At 41.8% G+C, this 26,605-nt stretch overlaps 3 protein-coding genes across 5 annotated transcripts in view; 1 reads left to right on the top strand and 2 right to left on the bottom strand.

The window, feature by feature from the left end:
* Positions 1-26,605, top strand: part of ada.S (adenosine deaminase S homeolog) — a 119,346-nt gene that overhangs the window by 26,288 nt on the left and 66,453 nt on the right. The window contains exon 3 of one of the 2 annotated variants that reach the window (XM_041577749.1): positions 21,842-21,963. The exons of the other annotated variant lie outside the window; for it this stretch is intronic. The gene's annotated coding sequence lies outside the window, so the exon portion shown is untranslated. The remainder of the gene's footprint in view (positions 1-21,841; positions 21,964-26,605) is intronic. 2 annotated transcript variants of the gene reach the window in all.
* On the bottom strand, positions 4,946-6,775 carry LOC108702582 (P2Y purinoceptor 1). Its single transcript, XM_018238142.2, has one exon. It carries the CDS (start codon positions 6,298-6,300, stop codon positions 5,284-5,286), a length of 1,017 nt encoding a protein of 338 aa, XP_018093631.1. The 5' UTR covers positions 6,301-6,775; the 3' UTR covers positions 4,946-5,283.
* Positions 14,985-23,863, bottom strand: ccn5.S (cellular communication network factor 5 S homeolog). 2 transcript variants are annotated; one of them, XM_041577766.1, is made up of 5 exons: positions 23,496-23,863; positions 20,293-20,506; positions 19,065-19,316; positions 16,286-16,476; positions 14,985-15,260 (listed from the first exon to the last, which is right to left on the bottom strand). In XM_041577766.1, the coding sequence occupies exons 1-5, from the start codon at positions 23,553-23,555 to the stop codon at positions 15,039-15,041; spliced, it is 939 nt and encodes a 312-aa protein (XP_041433700.1). In that variant the 5' UTR covers positions 23,556-23,863; the 3' UTR covers positions 14,985-15,038.

The following is a 26,605-nucleotide window of genomic DNA, read 5'->3' as shown; positions in this document are numbered from 1 at the left end:
ACTGGAAATGCAAATCGGACAATATTAGTTTACTCTGGGGAACCTGTGTCGACTATCAACCCTGGCACAGTCTCTCAATGCCACAGTCCCACACCGGGTGGATAAATACAGAATCACTTCGGTCAGTTGTCCCTTCCCCAAAAGTCTTGTGTCCCCAGGTAGCACTACCTGCCCCATGGTACCTTTCCCTTTGAAAGTAGTATCGTGGCAGATACACGAGCAAGACCTGTCCTCTCCCTGGGGAAACACGCCGTGACCAAATTATCCAAAGGCAGGAGATAGAAACTGTCTCTCCCTGAGCAGAGCAAAACGCAGCCTTTCCTTCTTCTTGGAAACTCCTTTCAAGCAGCAGTGACACACTCCACAGATCTGATTCTCTATGGCTGCTGCAGCAGGGATCCCTTTATAAGCTCTGTCTGTAACCCTGTACATTTGGCTCCAAAGTTGGGCACTGCCCCTCTCCCACGGATGTACTGGGGTGCCCAGCCAATCGGATGGCCCTCCAGGCTGTAAGAAAAACAGGGGATTTGTCTGATCCCCTACATATTTATACTGTATCAATAACACTCACTGTGCTACTAGAAAGTATCATCATAGTTTGCTTCTTCTGGGGCAAGAGGTTGAGTGTAGAGAGTGACTCTGTGGTTCCTGCTAGTTTTATTGTGACCCTGGGCTTGTGAATCTGCACAGAGATCAAGCTTAATAGTCATTGGGGCATAAAAGAGCTTTATTGTGCTACTGCACCTATGTATATAACAGCCTTTTGTGTTGACTCATCCTACTATTCCACTCAGCGCAAATGGACCCCAAGGTTTTGTGCACTGGCAGTTGGCTACTTCAGATGTAGATGACTTCAACAGGTGGTTCACCTTTAAGTTAACTCTTAGCTATAGAATTGCTAATTTAATCAACTTTTCAATTGGTCTTGTTGCTGTAGGATAGCAGGAATAGTAGGGAGAGATGGTGTCTATAGTAACAGAGGGATAATAGTCTCTGGGAAGGGAGTGTGACTGTGGGATAGCAGGTATAGTAGGGAGAGATGGTGCCTATAGTAACAGTGGATAATAGTCTCTGGGAAGGGAGTGTGACTGTGGGATAGCAGGTATAGTAGGGAGAGATGGTGCCTATAGTAACAGTGGATAATAGTCTCTGGGAAGGGAGTGTGACTGTGGGATAGCAGGTATAGTAGGGAGAGATGGTGCCTATAGTAACAGTGGATAATAGTCTCTGGGAAGGGAGTGTGACTGTGGGATAGCAGGTATAGTAGGGAGAGATGGTGTCTATAGTATCAGTGGATAATAGTCTCTGGGAAGGGAGTGTGACTGTGGGATAGCAGGTATAGTAGGGAGAGATGGTGCCTATAGTAACAGTGGATAATAGTCTCTGGGAAGGGAGTGTGACTGTAGGATAGCAGGTATAGTAGGGAGAGATGGTGCCTATAGTAACAGTGGATAATAGTCTCTGGGAAGGGAGTGTGACTGTAGGATAGCAGGTATAGTAGGGAGAGATGGTGTCTATAGTAACAGTGGGATAATAGTCTCTGGGAAGGGAGTGTGACTGTGGGATAGCAGGTATAGTAGGGAGAGATGGTGTCTATAGTAACAGTGGATAATAGTCTGGGAAGGGAGTGTGACTGTGGGATAGCAGGTATAGTAGGGAGAGATGGTGCCTATAGTAACAGTGGATAATAGTCTCTGGGAAGGGAGTGTGACTGTGGGATAGCAGGTATAGTAGGGAGAGATGGTGCCTATAGTAACAGTGGATAATAGCCTCTGGGAAGGGAGTGTGACTGTGGGATAGCAGGTATAGTAGGGAGAGATGGTGCCTATAGTAACAGTGGATAATAGTCTCTGGGAAGGGAGTGTGACTGTGGGATAGCAGGTATAGTAGGGAGAGATGGTGCCTATAGTAACAGTGGATAATAGTCTCTGGGAAGGGAGTGTGACTGTGGGATAGCAGGTATAGTAGGGAGAGATGGTGCCTATAGTAACAGTGGATAATAGTCTCTGGGAAGGGAGTGTGACTGGGATAACAGGTATAGTAGGGAGAGATGGTGTCTATAGTAACAGTGGATAATAGTCTCTGGGAAGGGAGTGTGACTGTGGGATAGCAGGTATAGTAGGGAGAGATGGTGCCTATAGTAACAGTGGATAATAGTCTCTGGGAAGGGAGTGTGACTGGGATAACAGGTATAGTAGGGAGAGATGGTGCCTATAGTAACAGTGGGATAATAGTCTCTGGGAAGGGAGTGTGACTGTGGGATAGCAGGTATAGTAGGGAGAGATGGTGCCTATAGTAACAGTGGATAATAGTCTCTGGGAAGGGAGTGTGACTGGGATAACAGGTATAGTAGGGAGAGATGGTGTCTATAGTAACAGTGGATAATAGTGTCTGGGAAGGGAGTGTGACTGTGGGATAGCAGGTATAGTAGGGAGAGATGGTGGCTGTATAGTAGCACCCTATTTACAGAGCCAAATTTAAAAATAATCCTTTTTAATGTTGTATATTTTAGTTATCAAATAAATTTGGTATCCTATAAACTCTCCAAAAGATAATATACTTCCCTACACATCTAGATCTCATAGCAGGAAGGTTAATTTCTTAGTCTGACACTAAAATACGCTATAAGATCTAACAAACTACTGAGCATTGCTCGCCCACTGGTGCCAGGACTTGGAGTTCATGTAAAACACTGACACAAACTATTGCATTAAACACTTTTAATTAAAAATATAATATATACAATACAATCTGCTGCTCGGTGCAGTTTCGTGGAATCTTTAAGAACAGCATTGATAAGGATATACAGTTTGACGCAATTTCCGTATTGTTCTATCAATGGAAGATCAGGGTTTTTTTTTTTTCAATGCCAAAATAATATGTTTAACCATTTACCTCCAGCCAATAACAATACTGATCTCTCAAATAGGAGTATGTTATGTAGGAAGATTCATCTCAATAATTAAATGTATTGGTCATTTCTGAATCATTAATTAGGGACGTAGGCTGCATATATTGTTACAGTTGGGGGGAATTCTCTTTTAATGGAAAAAGCTGGGGCTCTCATTTTAAATGGGATAAAAAGGACTGTCCAGCCCGCAGGCATCCTGATGCTTTGAGAGCCCAAGCAAATGATTGGATACAGCATTATACAGGTATGGGATCCATTATCTGGAAACCTGTTATCCAGTATGTTATGAATTATGGAAAGGCCGTCTCCCATAGACTCCTTAGTAATCAAATAATGCATATCTTTAAAAACAATTTCCTTTTTCTGTGTAATAATAAAACAGTAGCTTGTACTTGATCCCAACTAAGATATAATTAATCCTTATTGGAAGCAAAATCAGCCTATTAAGTTTATTTAATGTTTACATGATTTTCTAGTAGACTTAAAGGGATACTGTCATGTGAATTTTTTTTTTTTTCCAAAATGAATCAGTTAATAGTGCTGCTCCAGCAGAATTCTGCACAGAAATCCATTTCTCAAAAGAGCAAACAGATTTTTTTATATTTAATTTTGAAATCTGACATGGGGCTAGACATTTTGTCGATTTCCCAGCTGCCCCAAGTCATGTGACTTGTGCTCTGATAAACTTCAATCACTCTTTACTGCTGTACTGCAAGTTGGAGTGATATCACCCCCTCCCTTTCCCCCCCAGCAGCCAAACAAAAGAACAAGGGGAAGGTAACCAGATAGCAGCTCCCTAACACAAGATAACAGCTGCCTGGTAGATCTAAGAACAGCACTCAATAGTAAAAACCCATGTCTCACTGAGACACATTCAGTTACATTGAGAAGGAAAAACAGCAGCCTGCCAGAAAGCATTTCTCTCCTAAAGTGCAGGCACAAGTCACATGACATAGGGCAGCTGGGAAATTGACAAAATGTCTAGCCCCATGTCAGATTTCAAAATTGAATATAAAAAAATCTGTTTGCTCTTTTGAGAAATGGATTTCAGTGCAGAATTCTGCTGGAGCAGCACTATTAACTGATTCATTTTGAAAAAAAAAGTTTTTCCCATGACAGTATCCCTTTAAGGCATGAAGATCCAAATTATTGAAAGATCTGTTATCCAGAAAAACCAGAGCTCCGGAGCATTCTGGATTACAGGTCCCATACCTGTACTGCATATGTGTGTTATGGTGAATGTCATATGATAATTCATATTAGACTCCCTGACCAGGTATTTTTAGAATCTCCATATAGCAGAGAGGTACCTTGTTAATAATTATATAAAATAAGAAACATGAGATGAGGCTCTAATGTAATACTGCATTCATTGTATATTGAGTAAATAGACACTTACTAACGTAATGAATTAAATGACCCTGTGATCTCCTGTAGCAGCAATTTTGAGAAGGACAGAGGCAGCATCAGACTGGGGGGGTTTGTGCCCCCGCCCAGGTAATCCCCCTCTGTTCTCCTTAAACAACCCCCTGTTGCCCATTTTTAGGGATGGGCACATTTTTTCGCCTTGTTTCATCGCGAAAATGACGCCCACAGGCGTTGCACGTCAAAAAAATTTAGACGCCCATAGACTTTAATGGGCGTCAGCAACATTTCGCTGGCGGCAATTTTTGGCGAATCAAACAGGTCAAAATTCGTCCTAGCCTAATCATTTTATAAAGGAGTACAGCAGACCAGGAGCTGCTGACTGTAGGGAGTGGGTCTGGGCCAGTCCAATCCTGGGAGGGAAGACAAAAGGGTTACAGGGTTGTGTTAGGGAGCGGCTATCTGGTTACCTTCCCATTGTTCTGTTGTTAGGCTGCTGGGGGGAAAGGGAGGAGTGCAGTACATCTTGCAGTACAGCAGTAAAGAGTGACTGAAGATTATTAGAGCAAAAGGCACATGACTGGGGGCAGCTGGGAAACTGACAATATGTCTAGCCCCATGTCAGATTTTAAAATTAAATATAAAAAAATCTGTTTGCTCTTTTGAGAAATGGATTTCAGTGCAGAATTCTGCTGGAGCAGCACTATTAACTGATTAATTTTGAAAAAAATGATAGTATCCATTTAAGGACTGTCCATATGTATGACAAAAGCATTATCTGCCCCTGCCCATGGTGCTATCTTACCATTACCCCATGAATGCAGAAAGTGAAAGGCACAGACCAACTTACACAGGAGGGAGCTGTTTTCAATAGTTCTTTACATTTTGGTAATAAACATATTTCGCACCCATACTCTGTCCCTGAATGGCTGTGCAGTAGGTAGGTGCCCCTGCTAGTTCTAGTCCTGTCTCCAGCTGACTGGAGTCAATGAGCATGGTGGCTCCTCCTACCCATCAGCATTAGCAGTTAGCATTGGATTCCGAGTCCTCCCAATATACACACACGCGTGCCATGTTTTGGTCTTGACCTTCTTAAATGTCAACAAAAAGTTCTCGCCGGTGACAAAGTAAAGCAACGGGTTAATGGCGCTGTTCATACTGGCCAAGCCCCGGGTGACCTGGTAGGCGATGTAGGTGCTCTTCAGGGCCGGGGTGCACTTCCCTTGCAACTGCCAAAGTCTGGAGAACAAGTTAAAGTTCCGCAAAATGTAAAATGGGAAAAAACAAACGAAAAACAGGGCCAAGACGATACCGATCAGTTTTATGATCCTTCTTTTCACCGCGGGGTCGATATTTTTATTTTTCCAGAGAACGTTGAGGACCTTGGCGTAACACACCACGATGATGAGAAACGGGATGAAAAATCCGGTAAAGGTCAAGATGATGGTGTAAAGGGTGTATCTCTTGACGTTCTCGTGTCTGTTGCTGGTGGAGTCATGGCAGTATTCCGGATCGGTGTCGTTCTTTGTGATAAAGAAACTGGGCGCCACTTGGATGATCACCCATAGCCACACCAAGGCGGTGATTACAAGGGCATGGCGTAAACTCTGGTATTTAACCAATGTCTTTAATGGGTGGACAATGCCCAAGTAGCGCTGGACGCTGATACAGGTTAGAAAGCTGATGCTGGCGTACATGTTGACGTGAAAGAGACAGCGAGTCAGGCGGCACAACCCGTATCCAAATTGCCACACTTCTTTCCTGGTGTAATAAGCCACGAAGAATGGCAGAGTGATGACATAAAGGAGATCAGCAATGCCAAGGTTCATCACAAAGATATTGACCGGTGTCCATTTCTTGCGGTTTATACACAAGTTCCACAAACCAACACCGTTGCCCACGAGTCCCACCACGAACACAATCAGGTAAACCGAGGGCAAGAAGCGGAATGTGAACTCCTTGTTAACCGAGCACATGGTGCCGTTGGAAGTTGAGTTGGTCTCCACTGGATCCATGGTTTTCATTGGCTTTAGCAGTTGAACTTCGATTTGACATTAAAGAGGGACAAGTTGGACTTCAGAGCTTTCTCTGTAATATTTCTGAAAACCTCAACAGAGAACACAGGAAAACAGATGTTTGCTGGTGACAGTTGCTCTCAGCCGTTCACTTTGGTTCTCAGCGCAGAAAGAACATCGGTTTAGTTCCCCTTATCACAACGCAATGAATGCCAAGCTCTTTCTGAAGCTGGTGTCCGGCTTAAGAATATTCCAAGTGACGTTGACTCCTCCCAGGCTTCTTCACTTTTATGAGGATGTTTTGCAAATGACCTGCTGACAGTTAATACAGCCTTCAGGTCTCGTAGCTGCCGCCCCCAGATCAGCCTGTAAGATCATAAAAGATAAAGTCTTAATTTGCCTTTTATAAACAAGAAATACCGAGGTGCAAACGCATATAAATAGTAGCAGAATGTTATACAGAGGTCAGTAGCTAATGAGTGTATCAGACAGGGCGGAAGCACAATCACTAGCCATCAATGAACTGTATGTCACAACTGCCTGCTTCCTAGCTGTCAGCTATCGCCAAACTTAACGTGTGTCCTCTAGTCCCTGCTGAAATCATAGGATTTGCAGTTGCTCATGAGATGTTGGCAAAAAGTTGAGTTGATGATAATCCATTAACTGCCTCCGTGTTGAGTGAATAGAAGAGTGTATAGGAGCAATGCAAGATTCAAATACAAATATATGTTATCAATATGGTTCTGCCCTGCCGTAAATTAAAATACAGGTATGGGATCCGTTATCCGGAAACCCGTTATCCAGAAAGTTCCGAATTATGGAAAGGCCTTCTCCCATAGACTCCATTATAATAAAATAATCCAAAATTTTAAAATGATTTCCTTTTTCCTCTGTAGTAAGAAAACAGTCGCTTGTACTTGATCCCAGCTAAGATATAATTAATCCTTATTGGAGGCAAAACCAGCCTATTGGGTTTATTTAATGTTTATATGATTTTCTAGTAGACTTAAGGTATGAAGATCCAAACTACAGAAAGACCCGTTATTCGGAAAGCCCCAGGTCCCGATGATTCCGGATAATAGGTCCAATACCTGTACTGTAATTGTATGACATATTACATGCGAGGTTGCCAAATGGCAGGGCGATAATCGGGTTAATCCGTACGATCGAATTACAACCGCCGACGGGGTGTAGGACCGCATCAACTAGCCGAAAAACGCAAACCTCTCTGATCGATATCTTGGCCAGATATCAATCGGGAAAATCCGTCGGAAGCCCCCATACACTGGCCGGTATTGGTCTAAAGTCGTGATGGGCGAATAAATTTGCTGCGTCAAAAATGTGGGCGTGCATAAAAATGAGTGCGATTTAAAATTATCCAGATGACCATTGACTTTAATGCATTTGGACAAAATAGGCGAATACATTGTTGCAGGCGTTAAAATTGAAGCACCCATTGACTTAAAAGCATTTCGTAAATTTTTCATGGGAAATTCGCTAATTTTTGAGCGAAGCAAAGGGGACAAATTCGCCCATTACTAGTCTAAAGGACCAATATTGGCAGCTTTAATCCGCCCCTGTATGGCCACATTTTATTTATGTAGAGTGTATGTATTCTGTTGAGAGTCTTCTGGGGGCGGGGGAAGGGGGTTGCATCTTTACAAATTGCAGCGCAGCAGTACAGAGTGACGGAAGTTTATCAGAGCAGAAGTCACATGGCTGAGGGGACTTGGGAAAGTAAGAAAATGTCTAGCCAGTAAATATAAATATAAAAAAAGGGAATTTCAGTACAGGAGTCTGCTGGAGGAGTGCTATTAACTTTTCACATGATAGAATCCCTTTTTAAATCAATGAGACCCCACAGTTAAGTAGCTCCAAACATTTCCCCATGTTTTATAGTGATTTAGGCTCTGGTTATGTTTTGCAACTGAGCGACTTCCTCTTCTCAGCTGATTCATTTCATGTTCTTGGTTTTACTTACCCTTTCATCATTTACACTGGAACCACACCCTGCTTCCTGGCTATTGCCGTTCTCTGGTTCCTAGAGTTGTCTAATACAGATACAGGGTTCAACTTGCTCTATATACTGTAAATGATGTGCAGTTCTAGTCATACAGATGCCACTGATACGGAATTATAGGGTGTATAAGCCTGGGATGACTCCTCTGTAACCAGATGATGCTAAACTGGAAATCCCAGCCTTCTTCAACCTTCAAGTTAACTTTTAGTATGTTAGCAACTTTTCAATTGGCCTTCATTTTTTCTTTTTTATAGTTTTTAAATTGCCTTCTTTTTTTTCAGCTTTCAAACGGGGGTCACTGACCCCATCTAAAAACAAATGATCTGTAAGGCTGCACATTTATTGTTACTGCTACTTTTTATTACTGTCCTTTCTATTCTTATTCCAGTCACTTATTCAAATCAGTGCATGGTTGCTAGGGGAATTTGGACCCTAGCAACCAGATTGCTGAAATTGCAAACTGGAGTGCTGCTGAATAAAAAGCTAAATAACTCAAAAACCACAAATAATAAAAAATGAAAACCAATTACAAATTGTCTCAGAATATCCCTCTCTACACCATACCAAAAGTAATTTAAAGGTGAACAACCCCTTTAATAAAGAGTTGACACATCCTTGATGCTTCGTTCCAGCAACATTGAGGATGGAAACATTTACCCGGTTCCTCAGCAGCAAGATGATTATATAGCTCTTAAAGGGCCTTTTCAAAATGTAGTTCTATAAGTTTTATTTCATACTTTTCCTTCTGTACTAAAACTTTCACACCGTTTTCCGATTCAAAAACAAAATTGAAACCATCTTATTAGTGTCCCTTTAAGTTTTTTTTTTTGGTTAACCAAATGAAAAGCCATGTCTTCTGTTAAAGAATTGACTTATTAAGGGAGGCACCATTTACCTATAGATGGGGTTCAGATAAGATATTCTGATATGCCGCTCGCCAGCTGTTTCCACCTCCCAAGATCCCACAGTTAAACAACAGACCTTCTACTAAATACCTTGGATGTAGAATTAATGACGGTGGCATAAAAGTAGCATTGTGGCAAAGCTATCAATTCTAAGGAGTGTACTGATCAAAGACAAGCTGGCACTTAGAGTTAAGGGGTGGTCCTCCTTTAAATTACCTTTTAGTATTTTAAAGGGATCCTGTCATCGGAAAACATGTTTTTGTTTTTTTTTTTTCAAAACACATCAGTTAATAGTGCTGCTCCAGCAGAATTCTGCACTGAAATCCATTTCTCAAAAGAGCCAACTGATTTTTTTTATATTCAATTTTGAAATCTGACATGGGGCTAGACATATTGTCAATTTCCCAGCTGCCCCTGATCATGTGACTTGTGCCTGCACTTTAGGAGAGAAATGCTTTCTGGCAGGCTGCTGTTTTTCCTTCTCACTGAATCTTTTTGGTCCATCTCTGACCTCAAGCTGTATTTCTTACATCAGGTTCCAATTCTCATTTTGGCACACGGTTTTCTTTCTGTTGCTTGGCTTTAATAGGGTTTAATACTCTACGGCACACATGAATCTGCTGTACCCCCTCTTTGCTGTGGGCATCCCAACGGCGCTTCTGTACTGTTTGAGCCACCACCAAATGTTCTTCGCCCAACTGTCCAGAAGCAGCTCAGTTGGAGTCCAGTCATGTCTGAATATGTTCTAGATGGATAGTTATTCTAGATCCAGCATATCATTTCCAAAAGTGTTGTATTAAAATGCTCACAAATTCCATTCTTCAGTTAAATGGTCTAAATGGAACCTTGGGGGACATCCATACCCCAGGATTCCATACCCCCCCTGGATTAACTCTTTACATAAAATCTGTGCTGTAGTTACGGCTTTTAGATTTTTGGCAACGATTACAATTGGCAGCTTGATAGGATAGATATCGTTGGGAAAAATTGGTACTTCTGCTATGACTCTAATTTGTCTTGGAGCAATTCATCCTCTTCATCTAGACCACGGTTTTCCTTTATAGCCTCCAATCCAGTCTAGGCTCCTCTCAGGTCCTCCTCCTTTACTAGGTGTCCCATGGAGCTCCCAGAATCCTTTGTTATCCAACAAGTGAGCGGGTTGGATTTTATTACCAGTGGATTGGGTTAAGGCATGTGGGTCAGGAACTGTTGAAAGTCACCCCAAACACACACACACAATTTAAAGTTTACAAATATTATAGATCCCTATAAGATTGTGACAAGCCATATATTTTTTTGGGGGGGGAGACTGTGGCTTTTGTTTTCACTAAAGGAATGTTGACACATTATTATGGAATAAGGAAAACACACACAATTCTTTACATTCAGTGCATTTATTTACTACACACGGTAACAATAACACTTCCGGGGCAGCAGTGAGCTGAGAAGCAAATCCAGTGTTGGCACGAGAGAGAAAGGTAAAGTGCTTGGAAATATTCATTAAGAGCGGAAAACAGGAAGGGAGGGCCGGGATTCTTTGTTACCAAAGCGTAAAGTTTTTCCCGAACTTACTATATTAATGGTACATGGCGACAGCACAGATACCCTGGAATAATAACGTTCGTGGTGTAATATACGGCTACAGAAGTGTAAGTGCTACCAGGACCCCGGGGACTATAGGGGCCACACTGGTCAGAAAGTGGCATCACTTCCCATAGCGATAATCTCAGATTGATAGATCAGCAGTTAATTGGGGGGGGGTGACATTAAGCGGAGATTGGGGGCACATTCTTAGTGGCAGCTGGTTGTGTTGGCACCATATCACTTTAATACAGGCCACATAGGAAATCCACATGTTGTAGCAAAAATCCAATTTTCACTGATTTTGATTTAGCCGAGTGACATGCAGCTAAACTGAGTTATTGTAGCATTTCCTAGGCTGTTCCTATTAAAGGAGAAGGAAAGACTGAATTTACTTCTGGGTGCAAAATGTTAGGCACCACCAAGAGATTGTATATATTTACCTGAAACCCCAAGCTGGTGCTCCTATCAGCAGAAAACTGCACCGGCCCGGTTATACCAGTGAGCACCATGGAGCGATCCTCTTCTGGCTCCTTCTTTCTTCAAAGTCCCCAGGGCAGACGCATGCGCAGTTGAGCGAAAAATCGACTTTTCAGTTAAAGTTCAGCTTTTCACTCCAATGCGCATGCGCAGCAGCGAGAAGAAAGAAGAAGACGGAAGAGGATCGCTCCGTGGTGCTCACTGGTATAACCCTGGGCCGGTGCAGTTTTCTGCTGATAGGAGCACCGACCCAGGTTTTCAGCCTTTCCTTTTCCTTTAAAAGGGTGACATTCTAACCCTAAACCTTATAGGAGAAGGAAAGTCATCCTGCACTTGGGGGAGCCAAATGTTAGGCAGCCTTCTTCGCGCGGCTAATAGACACTGCTGCTCAATCGTGAGCTGTTGCTGGAATACAACCTGGGTTTGAACTTCTCAAGACCATTGTGGCCATGTAACTGATGTTTGATTATATTGCAACAGCCCTAAAGCTGCATGGTAGCGCAGTGGTTACCCTACTCCCAGGGTGCTACAATGCAACAGATATTATTACTATTAACATTTATTTATATAGCGCCAGCATATTCCGCAGCGCTGTAGATAAACAGGCACCCTGTGATGCTTGTGTGCTCCTCCTACGTGTCCTTCCTTCCCATACTCCCACAACATGCACATGAACTGGCTCTTGACTCTGATTGGAGTAGTAAAATTAGATTGTAAGCTCCGCTGGAACAGAGACTGAATCATGACGGGTCTCTGCAGAGTGATGTGTACTATGGGCAGTATAGAAATAAAGCAGTTATGCTAGGAAAGCTTCTTATTGGATACCCTGGAATTCTGGGTCTTTTTTAAGTTATTCAGATTTTTATTCATATTCAGCAACTCTCCAGATTCCTATTTACCCTAGCAACCATGCATTGTTTAAACAAGAGAGTTTGAGTTCTAAAAAGTAGCAATAACTATGAATTTGTTGCCTTACATAGCATTTGTTTTTTAGATGGGGTCAGTGACCCCCTTTTTTTGAAAGCTGGAAAGAGTCTATGCTGCGCGAACATAGAAAAATAAACAGAATAGTCATCTTAACAACTCACAATCCCCTTTCCGGTACAGGTAAAGGATCCCTTATCCGGAATCCCGATATCCAGAAAGCTCCGAATTACGGAATGGCTGTCTCCCATAGACTCCATTTTATCCAAATAATCCAAATTTTTAAAAATGATTTCCTTTTTCTCTGTAATAATAAAGCAATAGCTTGTACTTGATCCCAACTAACATATAATTAATCCTTATTGGAAGCAAAACCAGCCTATTGGGTTTATTTCATGTTTACATGATTTTCTAGTAGATTTAAGGCATGAAGACCCAAATTACGGAAAGATCTGTTATCCGGAAACCCCCAGGTCCCGAGCATTCTGGATAACAGGTCCCATACCTGTATAGAGTCACTAACCCTATGGAATTCCCAGAGGCCAACAAAAAAAAATATAAAAATCACACTACATATTTGAAAACATATGCCATCAAGGTCTGCAGAACAGAAAAAGGGAAAGTGAACTTACCTGAAAGTCAATTTACCGTCTCCTGGGAAAAAAAGTTGTTGAATCGGCAGTTGGAGATTAAGCCGAGGAGGGTAATTTAGCCCTGTGTGTGGTCAGTAGACTGGAAACCCTGGCAGTAACTATGAGAGGCTACAGAGACACCCGTGTGTGTATATATATATTATAGGGTATCAGTTCCATGAAGTGCTGCCCATATTGGCCGCAGATCACTTTACAGACACCCTAGAGGCCTGGAAGGGATTTGTTTTTAGCAGCAGCAGGTTTCCCACTAATTCATATACAGTAATACTAACTGCCAGGAAGGAAATATGTGACAATTGGCTACAGGCAAAAATTCAATGGAATTTGCTACTGGAACAAATTACTAAAAGAAATTCAAGGGATGCGACTAGCGAGGAACTTAAAGTAGAACTGACGTAACTACCCGAATTTAAAAAAAAAAAAGTAGAACTGACGTGACAATGTGTCCCATCTGCTTCTCTCCTTATATTAAATATTAAATAAATCCTGCACTTAAACGTTATTCCTGCTTGTTCAAGGGATTGTCCGACATTGTCGATATGGATTGTGGCCTACAGATTTGTAGGTAATTACCCAGTCTGAACGCCAGTTAGGAGATTTGGGGTGAGTGCTTATTTGTGCCCTGGGTACCCCTGGAACTATAGCAGGGTGACTGTTACCCCAATGTTTCTATATATCTGTAACATTGTTATGAGCTAAGGGGGTCCAGTCTGAAGGCCAGTTACGGGGAGATTTGGGGTGAGTGCTTATTTGTGCCCTGGGTACCCCTGGAACTATAGCAGGGTGACTGTTACCCCAATGTTTCTATATATCTGTAACCTTGTTATGAGCTAAGGGGGTCCAGTCTGAAGGCCAGTTAGGGGGAGATTTGGGGTGAGTGCTTATTTGTGCCCTGGGTACCCCTGGAACTAAATTAGGGTGACTGTTACCCCAATATTTTTATTTATCTGTAACCTTATGAGCTAAGTGGGCCCAGTCTGAAGGCCAGTTAGGGGGAGATTTGGGGTGAGTGCTTATTTGTGCCCTGGGTACCCCTGGAACTATAGCAGGGTGACTGTTACCCCAATGTTTCTATATATCTGTAACCTTGTTATGAGCTAAGGGGGCCCAGCCTGAAGGTCAGTTAGGGGGAGATTTGGGGTGAGTGCTTTTTTGTGCCCTGGGTACCCCTGGAACTATAGCAGGGTGACACCCCAATGTTTCTATATATCTGTAACCTTGTGATGAGCTAAGGGGGCCCAGTCTGAAGGCCAGTTAGGGGGAGATTTGGGGTGAGTGATTATCTGTACCCTGGGTACCCCTGGAACTATAGCAGGGTGACTGTTACCCCAATGTTTCTATATATCTCTAACCTTGTTATGAGCTAAGGGGGCCCAGTCTGAAAGTCAGTTAAGGGGAGATTTGGGGTGAGTGCTTATTCGTGTCCTGGGTACCCCTGAAACTATAGCAGGGTGACTGTTACCCCAATGTTTCTATATATCTGTAACCTTGTTATGAGCTATGGGGGCCCAGTCTGAAGACCAGTTAGGGGAAGATTTGGGGTGGGTGCTTATTTGTGCCCTGGGTACCCCTGGAACTATAGCAGGGTGACTGTTACCCCAATATTTCTATATATCTGTAACCTTGTTATGAGCTAAGGGGGCCCAGTCTGAAGGTCAGTTAGGGGGAGATTTGGGGTGAGTGTTTATTTGTACCCTGGGTACCCCTGGAACTATAGCAGGGTGACTGTTACCCCAATATTTCTATATATCTGTAACCTTGTTATGAGCTAAGAGAATAGTTTATATGTAGGTGCTGGATGGATATATATGAAAATAATCACTTTAGAGCATTACTGCACATTTGGAACCATAAGAAAGCAATATACTTGTTGTTCTGACTGTGGCTAAACTCACTGTACATAACATGAGACTTGCACCATCTGCATCTCTCACTTCTGTAAATTACCCAGAATAGTATGACTGGTAGGGTGGGTGCTGTGTGAATGGTGCCAGGAAAGCTGTTGGGGAGGTAGAACTGAAGAGATTTATGATCTTTTACTAGAGCCACAAGGGTTCTCTCAATGGACACAATGGATTCCCAGATTTTATTTGGATCCCCTAATAAAATGTAAAAAAAAATTATGAAGTCCTGGTACAATACAAATAGATTTATTGGGTTTGGTTTCAGGCTCGGTTAGGCCCACTAATAGCACACACAGGAAATAATGGACATAATCCGTTTCCAGGTTAAGCTCCCGCGGCAACGAAAGGCAACTGGTTCAGTTTGAGTCTGATACGGCACGCAGTGTCTCGCGGGGCACAGGCCGCAGAATGTTGGCTGGAACTCCCTGAGGCTGATACAGTCGTCGGTCTTATATCTCAGCCGGTGCTCAGAATGGACGGTGGGAGTGCAAGCAGCTCCTGTCTGGAAAGAACAACATTTATTTACGGAGATTCCCCCTCCCCATGGTCTCGTAAATGCCTCAGACTATTTCCATCTTAAAGGTGCCCCCAATCCTTCTAGCTTGCTCTCATGGCATCTGGAATATTTACAGTTTCCTGAATCAACTCCTGCTGCAAGCAACACACTCCTGCTGCAAGCAACACACTCCTGCTGCAAGTCTTGGCACAAAGCAATGTGGCTGTTTGATTTTCTCAATTAGGTTAAAGGTGCCAATTCTTCTATCTATCTCTCATAGCATCTGAGATATTTACAGTTTCCTGAATCAACTCATTCTGCAAGCAATACATTCCTGCTGCAAGCAACACACTCCTGCTCCAAGTCTTGGCACAAAGCAATGTGGCTGTTTGATTTGCTCAATTAGGTTAAAGGTGCCAATCCTAATCTAACTATCTCTCATAGCATCTGAGATATTTACAGTTTCCTGAATCAACTCCTGCTGCAAGCAACTCACTCCTGCTGCAAACAACTCACTCCTGCTGCAAGCAACACACTCCTGCTGCAAGTCTTGGCACAAAGCAATGTGGCTGTTTGATTTTCTCAATTAGGTTAAAGGTGCCAATTCTTCTATCTATCTCTCATAGCATCTGAGATATTTACAGTTTCCTGAATCAACTCCTGCTGCAAGCAATACATTCCTGCTGCAAGCAACACACTCCTGCTGCAAGTCTTGGCACAAAGCAATGTGGCTGTATGATTGGATCAATTAGGTTGAAGGTGCTAATCCTTCTGACTAGCTCTCATAGCATCTGAGATATTTACAGTTTCCTGAATCAACTCCTGCTGCAAGCAACTCACTCCTGCTCCAATAATAATTTTTTATTATTTGTGGTTTTTAAGTTATTTATATTATTGAATGATAGATTATCAAAGATATAGACAACATGGCAAGTCCCAAAGGAATACAGGAACAAACTGTGTCCATGGGATTTGCTGGACCTGTTTGGAACAATGGGGTGAAAGAGAGCCTTGATACAATGAATACTGACCGGGCTATTCCTGCAGGGTCTCACCATACACAGTCGGACTTGGGTCTCCAGCCTGCAGAGGGAATGCCTGTTTGACACCCGCAGGGACACGCCCAACCCGCAGCTGACGGAACATGAGCTCCATTGGGTGCCCCATTCTGTGCAAGTGAGCGGCTTAATCTGCGACCTTCCCTGTGATACAATGGATCTTTCTGCCCAACAGAAAAGCAACATTTTAATAAATATATATATTTAATATATATTTTTCAATAAATTTTGATTTGTTTCACAAGTATTCCCGTTGAGTGCGGCACTATGTCCATATTTATATATGTGTATGTGTGTGTATATATGTATATATATATATATATATATATATCTATATATATATGTATATATGTATATATATGTATATATATATATATATATATATATATATATATATATATATATATATATATATATATATATATATATATATATAATATATATATATATATATGTGTGTGTGTATATATATATATATATATATATATATGTGTGTGTATATATATATATAATTGTAGTTTTTGACTTATTTAGCTTTTTATTCAGCAGCTGTCTGGTTGCTAGGGTCCAAATTACCCTAGCAACCATGCACTGATTTGATTAAGAGACTGTAATATGAACAGGAGAGGATCTGAATAGAAAGATGAGTAATAAAAAGTAGCTATAACAATACATTTGTATTTGTAGCCTTACAGAGTATTTGTTTTTAGATGGGGTCAGTGACCCCCGTTTGAAAGCTGGAGAGTTAGAAGAAGAAGGTAAATAATTCAAAAACTGTAAATAATGAAGACCAATTAAAAATTGCTTAGAATAAGCCATTAGTGATGGGTGAATAAATTCGCCAGGAGCGAATTTCCGCTTTTTGATGCCGGAGAATAAATTCTCAAAACTGCCGTGAAAGTTCGCAGGGGAAAGTTCACCGGCATCAAAAAATTTTGGACGAGTATCAGGAAAGTCGATTGCGTCAAAACCGTTGCACATCGTCATTATTTGGACACCCATTGACTTTAACGCCAGCATCAAAATTCACACTTTGCAAATTTCACAGGTTATTTTCAGATTTTTCTCCAAAACGGGACAAATTCGCCCATCACTATTGGCCATTCCATAACCTACTTAAAGTTGAATCACCCCTTTAAGTTAAAGTGGACCTGTCACCCAGACACAAAAATCTGTATAAGAAAAGTCCTTTTCAAATTAAACATGAAATCCAATTTCTATTTTTTATTAAAGCATTCATAGCTGTTGTAAACTCATTTAAAAATCTCAGCTGTCAATCAAATATTGTCTGCCACTCCTCTATGCCATGGGCATAGAGGCGGGGCAGACAATTACTTTCACTTTCCATTCAGCACTTCCTAGATGTCACTGCTCTCAACATATTCCCCTGTTCTCTTTACCATTTAATTGTGTAGTCAGGACATGGGGAAGGACATGGGGTCCCCCATTCTGGTGCACAAACAAGATTCTGACATGATGCAACGCTTGCCTTAATAACAGTGTCCACAAAATGGCTGCTGCCCTCTAGTTATTATTTTGAAATTGCAAACTGAAGGAAGCAAGATTCAAATAATTTTTACAGTGTAATTAAATTTAATTTTGCTTGACTAATGTAATAAAATAGGATTTTGAATATATTTTTTGGGTGACGGGTCCCCTTTAACTTTTAGTATGTTATAGAATGAATATCTCCAAGCAACTTTTCAATTAGTCTTCATTCTTTGTTTTAGGGATTATTTAAAGGTGGACAACCCCTTTGAATGTTTGCCAGCCAACTTGCAATGTGTTTGTGATGCCCATTTTGTCGTGGGTTTCAATCGTCCTTAATTCTGAGCCTAAATTGCACTGCATCATGGGATTCAAATCTGGCAAAGTTTTAACCTCTGTAAATGTACTAGGAGACCTTAGCACCCTGAGCCCCAAAACGAGTTTCCCCCCCACCCATTGAGAAACTTTGTGGTCAGACCGTGACAGTTGCAGTTAAGAAGAACCACCCCCATCCTCTTGCTCACTAACCCCGCGCACTAACACAGATGCTGTACGAGCATGCACCACTCTAATTTTCGGATGAAATGAGACATTGCTTCATGTGAACCTTTTGAGTCAGAGTTTCCAGGGAACATTCATTTTAATTCTCTGTTCTGCTTTTGACTTGTTCATTTAGGGGTTATAGGGGTTATTTGGGGGATACAAATAGGAACAATGGATTAACTAGGCAAAATGAATCTTGATTTTTTAGTAGTTTGTTTTTTTTTAGTTATTTGTCTTTTCTTTCTGACTCTTCCCAGCTTTCAAATGGGGGGGGGTCACTGACCCCATCTTAAAAACAAATTCATATTCCAGTCTCTTTTTCAAATCAGTGCATGGTTGCTAGCATGACATTTTGGACCCCACGCTGAAATGGCAAACTGGAGAGCTGAGCTTGAAAGCTAAATAACTAAAAAACCACTACTAATAAAAAAGGAAAACCAATTGCAAATTGTCTCAGAATATCACTCTCTACATCATATTAAAAATTATTTTAAAAGTGAACAACCTCTTTAAATGTATGTGACCTGTATTTTGACAAGTGACAACTGCAGGTGGAGCCTACTAGTCAGCAGGTTTCCATATATTTTGGTCCAAACCTTAGGAGAGATGACTGGTTGCATGTGCAAGGCAGCTAGACCCCCCTGCAACTGCCCACCAATCTGTATTGTGACATCACTGCTTATAGAAATATATATTATAAAATAACTAGATTTTATTGTACCTTTTTCAAGACTGTTGGAAACTGGGCTTTGTTGTTCCTCATCACATATCCACTCAGAGCAACACCTCCCCGGAACTTCTACCCGTCTTGGAGAGGGACATTCTGGCGTAGCGAGCAGGACATTTTCACTGCAGAGAGGGGTACAAGTGACGCCACCATCCATGCACTTGCACTGGAACTTACAGCTGGGCTGAAATACCTCTTCGTCTTTATACTCCTTCCCATTATATTCACAGCCGCCATCATAGTTATCTATAGAAACAGTGATATCATTCTATATGGTGTTGAAAACCCTTTCCAGCATGTTTATGCCACAGTTCTGCCAGCTGGCCCCCCAAATGCCATTTCTCCAGCCAGTCCCAGGAGTGTATTTTCAGTTGGCATGGCAACTTCATGGCAACTTCTGAGCCTCCTAGGTTGGAATGTTTGGTCCTAAGAACCCACCACCTTTGGAGAGAAGGTTAACTGGCTGTATCCTCCTAGAACTCCCCAGAAATATCTAATATACATAATTGGCATTGTACCAAAGCTTCCCCATAGCTTTAGGCTGTGCCCCCCCCCCCAGAAATATCTAATAAATGTAATTGCCATTGTCTCAAAGTTTCACCCTAACTTTAGGCTTTGCTCCCCCTTAAAGGATAAGTAAACCTTTGAAATAAATGCATGTAAAATTGAGGGGACTATTCTAAGCACATTTGTAATGTACATTCATTATTTATTTTGGTTTTATTCCAAGATATTAAGGGATACATGTACTGTTAATATGAATGAATTCTGTTCCAATAGCGCCACCTGCTGGTCAGTGTCCCACCATTCTGACCACCAAGTAGTCAAGGAAGTTGTCAGGAGAAAGAAAGAGGCTGCTCTGATGTTCTTCTGCTTAGGAAAGATTTGAGAAAGGTTTCTATTTTTTTGTACTAAGCAGAAGAACATCAGAGCAGCCTCTTTCTTTCTCCTGACAATTTCCTTGACTACTTGGTGGTCAGAATGGTGGGAAACTCACCTGCAGGTGGCGATGTTGTAACAAAATTCATTCATATTAACTGTACTTTAATATCTTGGAATCCAAACAAAATAAATAATGGATGTATGTTGCAACATTTCTTAGAATAGGAACCTCATCAATGTTACATGCACTTATTTTAAAGGTTTACTTATCCTTTAAGACAGCTCATATTACCCTGTTATCTTTACACAGAGGACACCATGGGACCATGAGGGGTCTTACAGTTGCATGTTCCTCTCCCGTTACTGCCGGTGGCATAATCACAGAGAAGCTCCTTTGACTCATCGCACAGATAGAGGCGATCGCATGATTCTCCAAGCTGACGAGCGCAGATTCTGCAGCAACCGCAACCATCCACAATGATGGGGACCCCGGGGGGACACCTTGGTTGGATCCAAGAGCAGAAACATGGGGTTCGGCAGAGCTGAGCACAAATCTAATGCAGGAAGGCAACACCATGTAACAGAATACAGCTCAGATAGACAGAGATACATTTGCTATAGCAGAACTGATCTCATTATTTAGGGCAAGGGAATGGTTCTGATTCTGAATGGAGCTTAGTCCAATGAATATACAGGGTTTATAAAATAACTTGATCTATTGTACGCCCACCTATCCATACCATCCAGAATTCTAATTTATTAGAACTACACCAGTCTGCTAATTGGTTCATGGTTGCTGCCTATTGTGAGAACTGTTTTCATTTGTTGATTTGAAATGAGGTGGTTGGTTGTGTTGTATCCAAAGGATGTGAGGATCTCCAAAAATAAAGAGACAAATATAAAAAGTAGAAAAATTTATTAGGACATGAAGACCTAACGCGTTTCGTGCCTATAGGGGCACTTACTCATAGGCTCTATGAGTAAGTCTATAGCCTATGAGTAAGTGCCCCTATAGGCACGAAACGCGTTAGGTCTTTATGTCCTAATAAATTTTTCTACTTTTTATATTTGTCTCTTTATTTTTGGAGATCCTCACATCCTTTGGATACAGTATTTTTGCACCTTGGGACTGAGGTGAACTGTGAGTGTTTTCTCCTTATTATTTCTTCTATTATATATTTTTGTATCTTTACTCATTTAACATTTATTTGCTGAGTGGTACCATAGACACTTTTTGTTATGTGGCAGTAGCACAAACCAAAGTATTTTCGGTTGGTTGTGTTGGCCTCAATGGAATGTCCTCTTGTTTGTGACCTCACTGGCCCTATTACCATTAAAATATCCTCTTAATCCAGTAGAATTATTTACTTTGGAACTGAATGAGAAAGAGACATGGCATATGCAATAACCAATAGGATTAAGGGTATGCGACTGAGTGAGGAGAGGTGGGTAAAAGGCACTGCCCTAACTCCTTCTAACTCAATGCAGAAGCACTTTACCCCTAAGAATCTAGTTTGCTTAGATATGTTGACTTGAAGCCACTTCATTGATAATGAACTTCCCCTTTAAGTCTGGCCTACTTGTCTGGAAGAGCTGGGGAGTGCCACTGAAAAGTATTTTTGTATTTTATATTCCCTTTAATACAAACAATTTCTTTGGGGTGCTGGTTTAAAACGTGTGTGCGCAAGTTTAGAGGAAACATTGACCATGAGGCAAAGCTGAAGCTCAGGCTGACCTTGATAACCCAACTCATGCAAGTTCTCACACAAGCAGAGCTGTCCAGCTGAAAGAGTTGGACCAGAAACCAACTCTTGAACCCATGGAAAATAATTGTTGTGCAACACTCTTCTAGACTATCATTCTACCTCTGTGTTTGCTATTTTTTGCAGGGAATTTGGAGAATCTCCAATAAGAATGACCTTGATTGTGTCCTACCTACAAGCATTTCTTAACCACAGAGAGCAAGTGGGAGAACCTTATGGTAATCACTTTGGCCTTTCAATGTTAGAAGGTAAGAACATGGAGAAGTGGATAATTGACCATGACCTATTGGAGACACCCCCCCTCCCATATCCGAAACTGCCTCATTTTCTGTGCTTAAGAGCAGCTTAATGCAGCAGAATTGATCATCATGCAGCACTTCAGGTTCTCTTATCTGCAATCATCCAACAGGATCATGTAGAGTAAGATGGTCTGCACCAACCGCTCTACAATATTCTGATTTTTAGAACCAGGAGGTTTAGGCTGGCCCCGGTGCGATGATGGAAAGAGGCTTTGGATGGGGATCAAGGTATTAAGCAGGATCTCTTTCAAGAGGAGCATGCAGTGCAAGATACCACCCACCAATCCTGCTGCAATTCACTGCTTTTTAGCATCAGGTACAGAACACAGGGACGTTTATGGGGGTTTTCCATTGGTGTGAAGTGGGATGGAGGGCTCTGAAGTGACTCAAGTGATTAAGCAGGGTCTCATTCTCCTTTTAGGTAAGGTGTTTTTTTTTTTAATCTTAGCCACTATGTAACTAAAACCGAAGAGAAAATACCAGGAAACCAACGAGGAGTGCTGTATAACTGTAACTAAATATAGCAAAAATGTACATACAACATCACTGTCTCGCTTTATGGCAGGATTTTTATAAAGGTCGCCAAGCGTAGCCGAAACTCTGAGCTCTTATTGAACTGCTGTTTCGTTTTTTTTTTTAAGACCCTGCTTTACTATACATGAATATAGAGATAGATAGAAATATAGATAGATAGAGAGATAGTTAGCAAGATAGAGAGATGGATCGAGGGATGGATGGATCGAGGGATGGATGGATCGAGGGATGGATGGATCGAGGGATGGATACATAGAGGGATGGATACATAGAGGGATGGATACATAGAGGGATGGATACATAGAGGGATGGATACATAGAGGGATGGATACATAGAGGGATGGATACATAGAGGGATGGATACATAGAGGGATGGATACATAGAGGGATGGATACATAGAGGGATGGATAGATAAGAGGGATGGATAGATAAGAGGGATGGATAGATAAGAGGGATGGATAGATAAGATAGATAGATAGATAGAGGGATGGATAGATAAGATAGATAGATAGATGGATGGACAGATAAAGGGATAGATGGATGGACAGATAAAGGGATAGATGGATGGACAGATAAAGGGATAGATGGATGGACAGATAAAGGGATAGATGGATGGACAGATAAAGGGATAGATGGATGGACAGATAAAGGGATAGATGGATGGACAGATAAAGGGATAGATGGATGGACAGATAAAGGGATAGATGGATGGACAGATAAAGGGATAGATGGATGGACAGATAAAGGGATAGATGGATGGACAGATAAAGGGATAGATGGATAAGAGGGATAGATAGAATATCTATTTAGCTATTGAGCATAACAGGTTACCAAAATATACAATGTTGCACTGATGGTATTCAAAGGGTTAAAATGAGAACGGTCTGACCAGCCAGGAGTAATTATGTGAGAGTGATATGACTTTGAAGAGAGGAAAGTTTGGTACCTGTGGGAGGGAGCAGTAGACAAGCAGTACCAGGAATCTGTTTAGAATCCCCAGGTCCATAGTAATCCAGGAACATTCACCAAACCAGCACCTTGCCGAGGATTAGGAATGTGATGTGGTTTTTATTCGCGCCTCCCAGCTCCATCCAGCTCCAAGTGTTTATACTCCTAGGCAGCAAAACAAACACCGCAGGGGCAATTGGAAACCCATCCAGATTTCTCCAGTGATTTCTGACATTCCAGCACAGGTTTGGCCCTTGTGCAGAGGAAATAGCACAGTTGTGACTCCGTACGATGGGGAGGTTTTATCCCCGGGAGAATGGAAACTATGTCTATTTTAAAGGGGTGCTTCACCTTTTACGTTAACTTTTAGCATTCTATAGAATGGTAATTTCTAAGAAACTTTTCAATTGGTCTTCATTATTACTGGGGATGCGCAGGAGATACAATCATTTTTCTTAAATTTCCTGTGCGCCAATCCCCGTTGTTCTGGTCCCTATGATGAAAGCGAATTAAAGGGAGTCGGTGGGGGTGACGAACAACAGCGGCCTAGGGCACCCGTTATGTAAATCCGGCCCTGAAAGGGGAAATCAGGGGGTGTTATGGGATTCTTGGTATCTCTCTATCCAGGCTCAAAGCTGATTAAGTGAGAGAATACAGAGCTTTTTTTCAAAAGGCTGAGCAGTTCCTGCTGAACGGCTGGTGTCGTTTTATGGGATCTCTCTATACAGACTATGAGCAAACTTAGGGGACTGTTCCTGCTGAATTGTGCTTAGTACAGGGGAATACCTATGCTGCCATAGTTTTATGGGATCTCTCTGTACAGACTATGAGCAAACTTAGGGACTGTTCCTGCTGAATTGTGCTTAGTACAGGGAATACCTATGCTGCCATAGTTTTATGGGATCTCTCTGTACAGACTATGAGCAAACTTAGGGACTGTTCCTGCTGAATTGTGCTTAGTACAGGGGAATACCTATCCTATATACACACACACAAATACACACACACGTATACACACACATTGCGTAAGGGCAAAGTTGGCAGAATGTCGGTTGCACACAAATCATTCTGATCGGGACTTTTAATACTGCGCAGTGGAGAATTAAACTGTTTATCAAATATGATTATCACTTATTCTAAATATTAACATTCTTGTAAACTGAAGTGTAAGCAAGAGCCTGGTATTCAGTTTACTAATCTGTTCCATCAAAGGGAGAAAACATATTCCCTAAATGCAGGAATTAAATAAAAATGTTAATTCAACCACTATTTTTTGTGCTTTAACCCTTTATTGTGATGAAGGGGCATCCAAGTCCAGACCATATTTCCCTCATTACATATTGGGAGCAACACTCCCCCAAAAACATGCAGTTTACTACCCAGTGTAAGTCTTTGCCTTTGGCCACAAAATCACACAATCCCTCCTTTCACTCAAAGTGAAACCCCAGTGACTCATTACTATTTCAATAATTATTAATCAAACAAAAAAAATTAAATTTTTTATAATGTATAAGGGTTATACGGACTAAAAAGTAGTAGTATCCTTTTAATAAAAATATAGCAGCACAATTTGCTCTTTAACACTGACACACAAGGGAGTGTGACTGTGGGATAGCAGGTATAGTAGGGAGAGATGGTGTCTATAGTAACAGTGGATAATAGTCTCTGGGAAGGGAGTGTGACTGTGGGATAGCAGGTATAGTAGGGAGAGATGGTGCCTATAGTAACAGTGGATAATAGTCTCTGGGAAGGGAGTGTGACTGTGGGATAGCAGGTATAGTAGGGAGAGATGGTGTCTATAGTAACAGTGGGATAATAGTCTCTGGGAAGGGAGTGTGACTGTGGGATAGCAGGTATAGTAGGGAGAGATGGTGCCTATAGTAACAGTGGATAATAGTCTCTGGGAAGGGAGTGTGACTGTGGGATAGCAGGTATAGTAGGGAGAGATGGTGTCTATAATAACAGTGGGATAATAGTCTCTGGGAAGGGAGTGTGACTGTGGGATAGCAGGTATAGTAGGGAGAGATGGTGCCTATAGTAACAGTGGATAATAGTCTCTGGGAAGGGAGTGTGACTGTGGGATAACAGGTATAGTAGGGAGAGATGGTGCCTATAGTAACAGTGGATAATAGTCTCTGGGAAGGGAGTGTGACTGTGGGATAGCAGGTATAGTAGGGAGAGATGGTTCCTATAGTAACAGTGGATAATAGTCTCTGGGAAGGGAGTGTGACTGTGGGATAGCAGGTATAGTAGGGAGAGATGGTGTCTATAGTAACAGTGGATAATAGTCTCTGGGAAGGGAGTGTGACTGTGGGATAGCAGGTATAGTAGGGAGAGATGGTGTCTATAGTAACAGTGGATAATAGTCTCTGGGAAGGGAGTGTGACTGTGGGATAGCAGGTATAGTAGGGAGAGATGGTGCCTATAGTAACAGTGGATAATAGTCTCTGGGAAGGGAGTGTGACTGTGGGATAGCAGGTATAGTAGGGAGAGATGGTGTCTATAGTAACAGTGGATAATAGTCTCTGGGAAGGGAGTGTGACTGTGGGATAGCAGGTATAGTAGGGAGAGATGGTGTCTATAGTAACAGTGGATAATAGTCTCTGGGAAGGGAGTGTGACTGTGGGATAGCAGGTATAGTAGGGAGAGATGGTGCCTATAGTAACAGTGGATAATAGTCTCTGGGAAGGGAGTGTGACTGTGGGATAGCAGGTATAGTAGGGAGAGATGGTGTCTATAGTAACAGTGGATAATAGTCTCTGGGAAGGGAGTGTGACTGTGGGATAGCAGGTATAGTAGGGAGAGATGGTGCCTATAGTAACAGTGGGATAATAGTCTCTGGGAAGGGAGTGTGACTGTGGGATAGCAGGTATAGTAGGGAGAGATGGTACATAAAGTAATGGTGACCCTCTGTAAAGGGACTGTGGCTAGTATGATACAGCCTGTTGTATCTCGTGTTAAATTCAATAATCTGGAAATATATACCCCAGACATTACAAACAGATCTGGATTAAGGATTGTAATCTCCTGACTGATAGTGCCATCTTCTGGAAAGCCTCCAAACAGCAGTGTGAGTAGCAGGAGGGCCAATGAAAGGCTTGAACTGCT

This window comes from Xenopus laevis, chromosome 9_10S (genome assembly GCF_017654675.1).
Source record: "Xenopus laevis strain J_2021 chromosome 9_10S, Xenopus_laevis_v10.1, whole genome shotgun sequence".
In the NCBI taxonomy this organism is placed as follows: domain Eukaryota; kingdom Metazoa; phylum Chordata; class Amphibia; order Anura; family Pipidae; genus Xenopus; species Xenopus laevis.
This window is presented reverse-complemented; position numbering and strand designations above follow the sequence as displayed.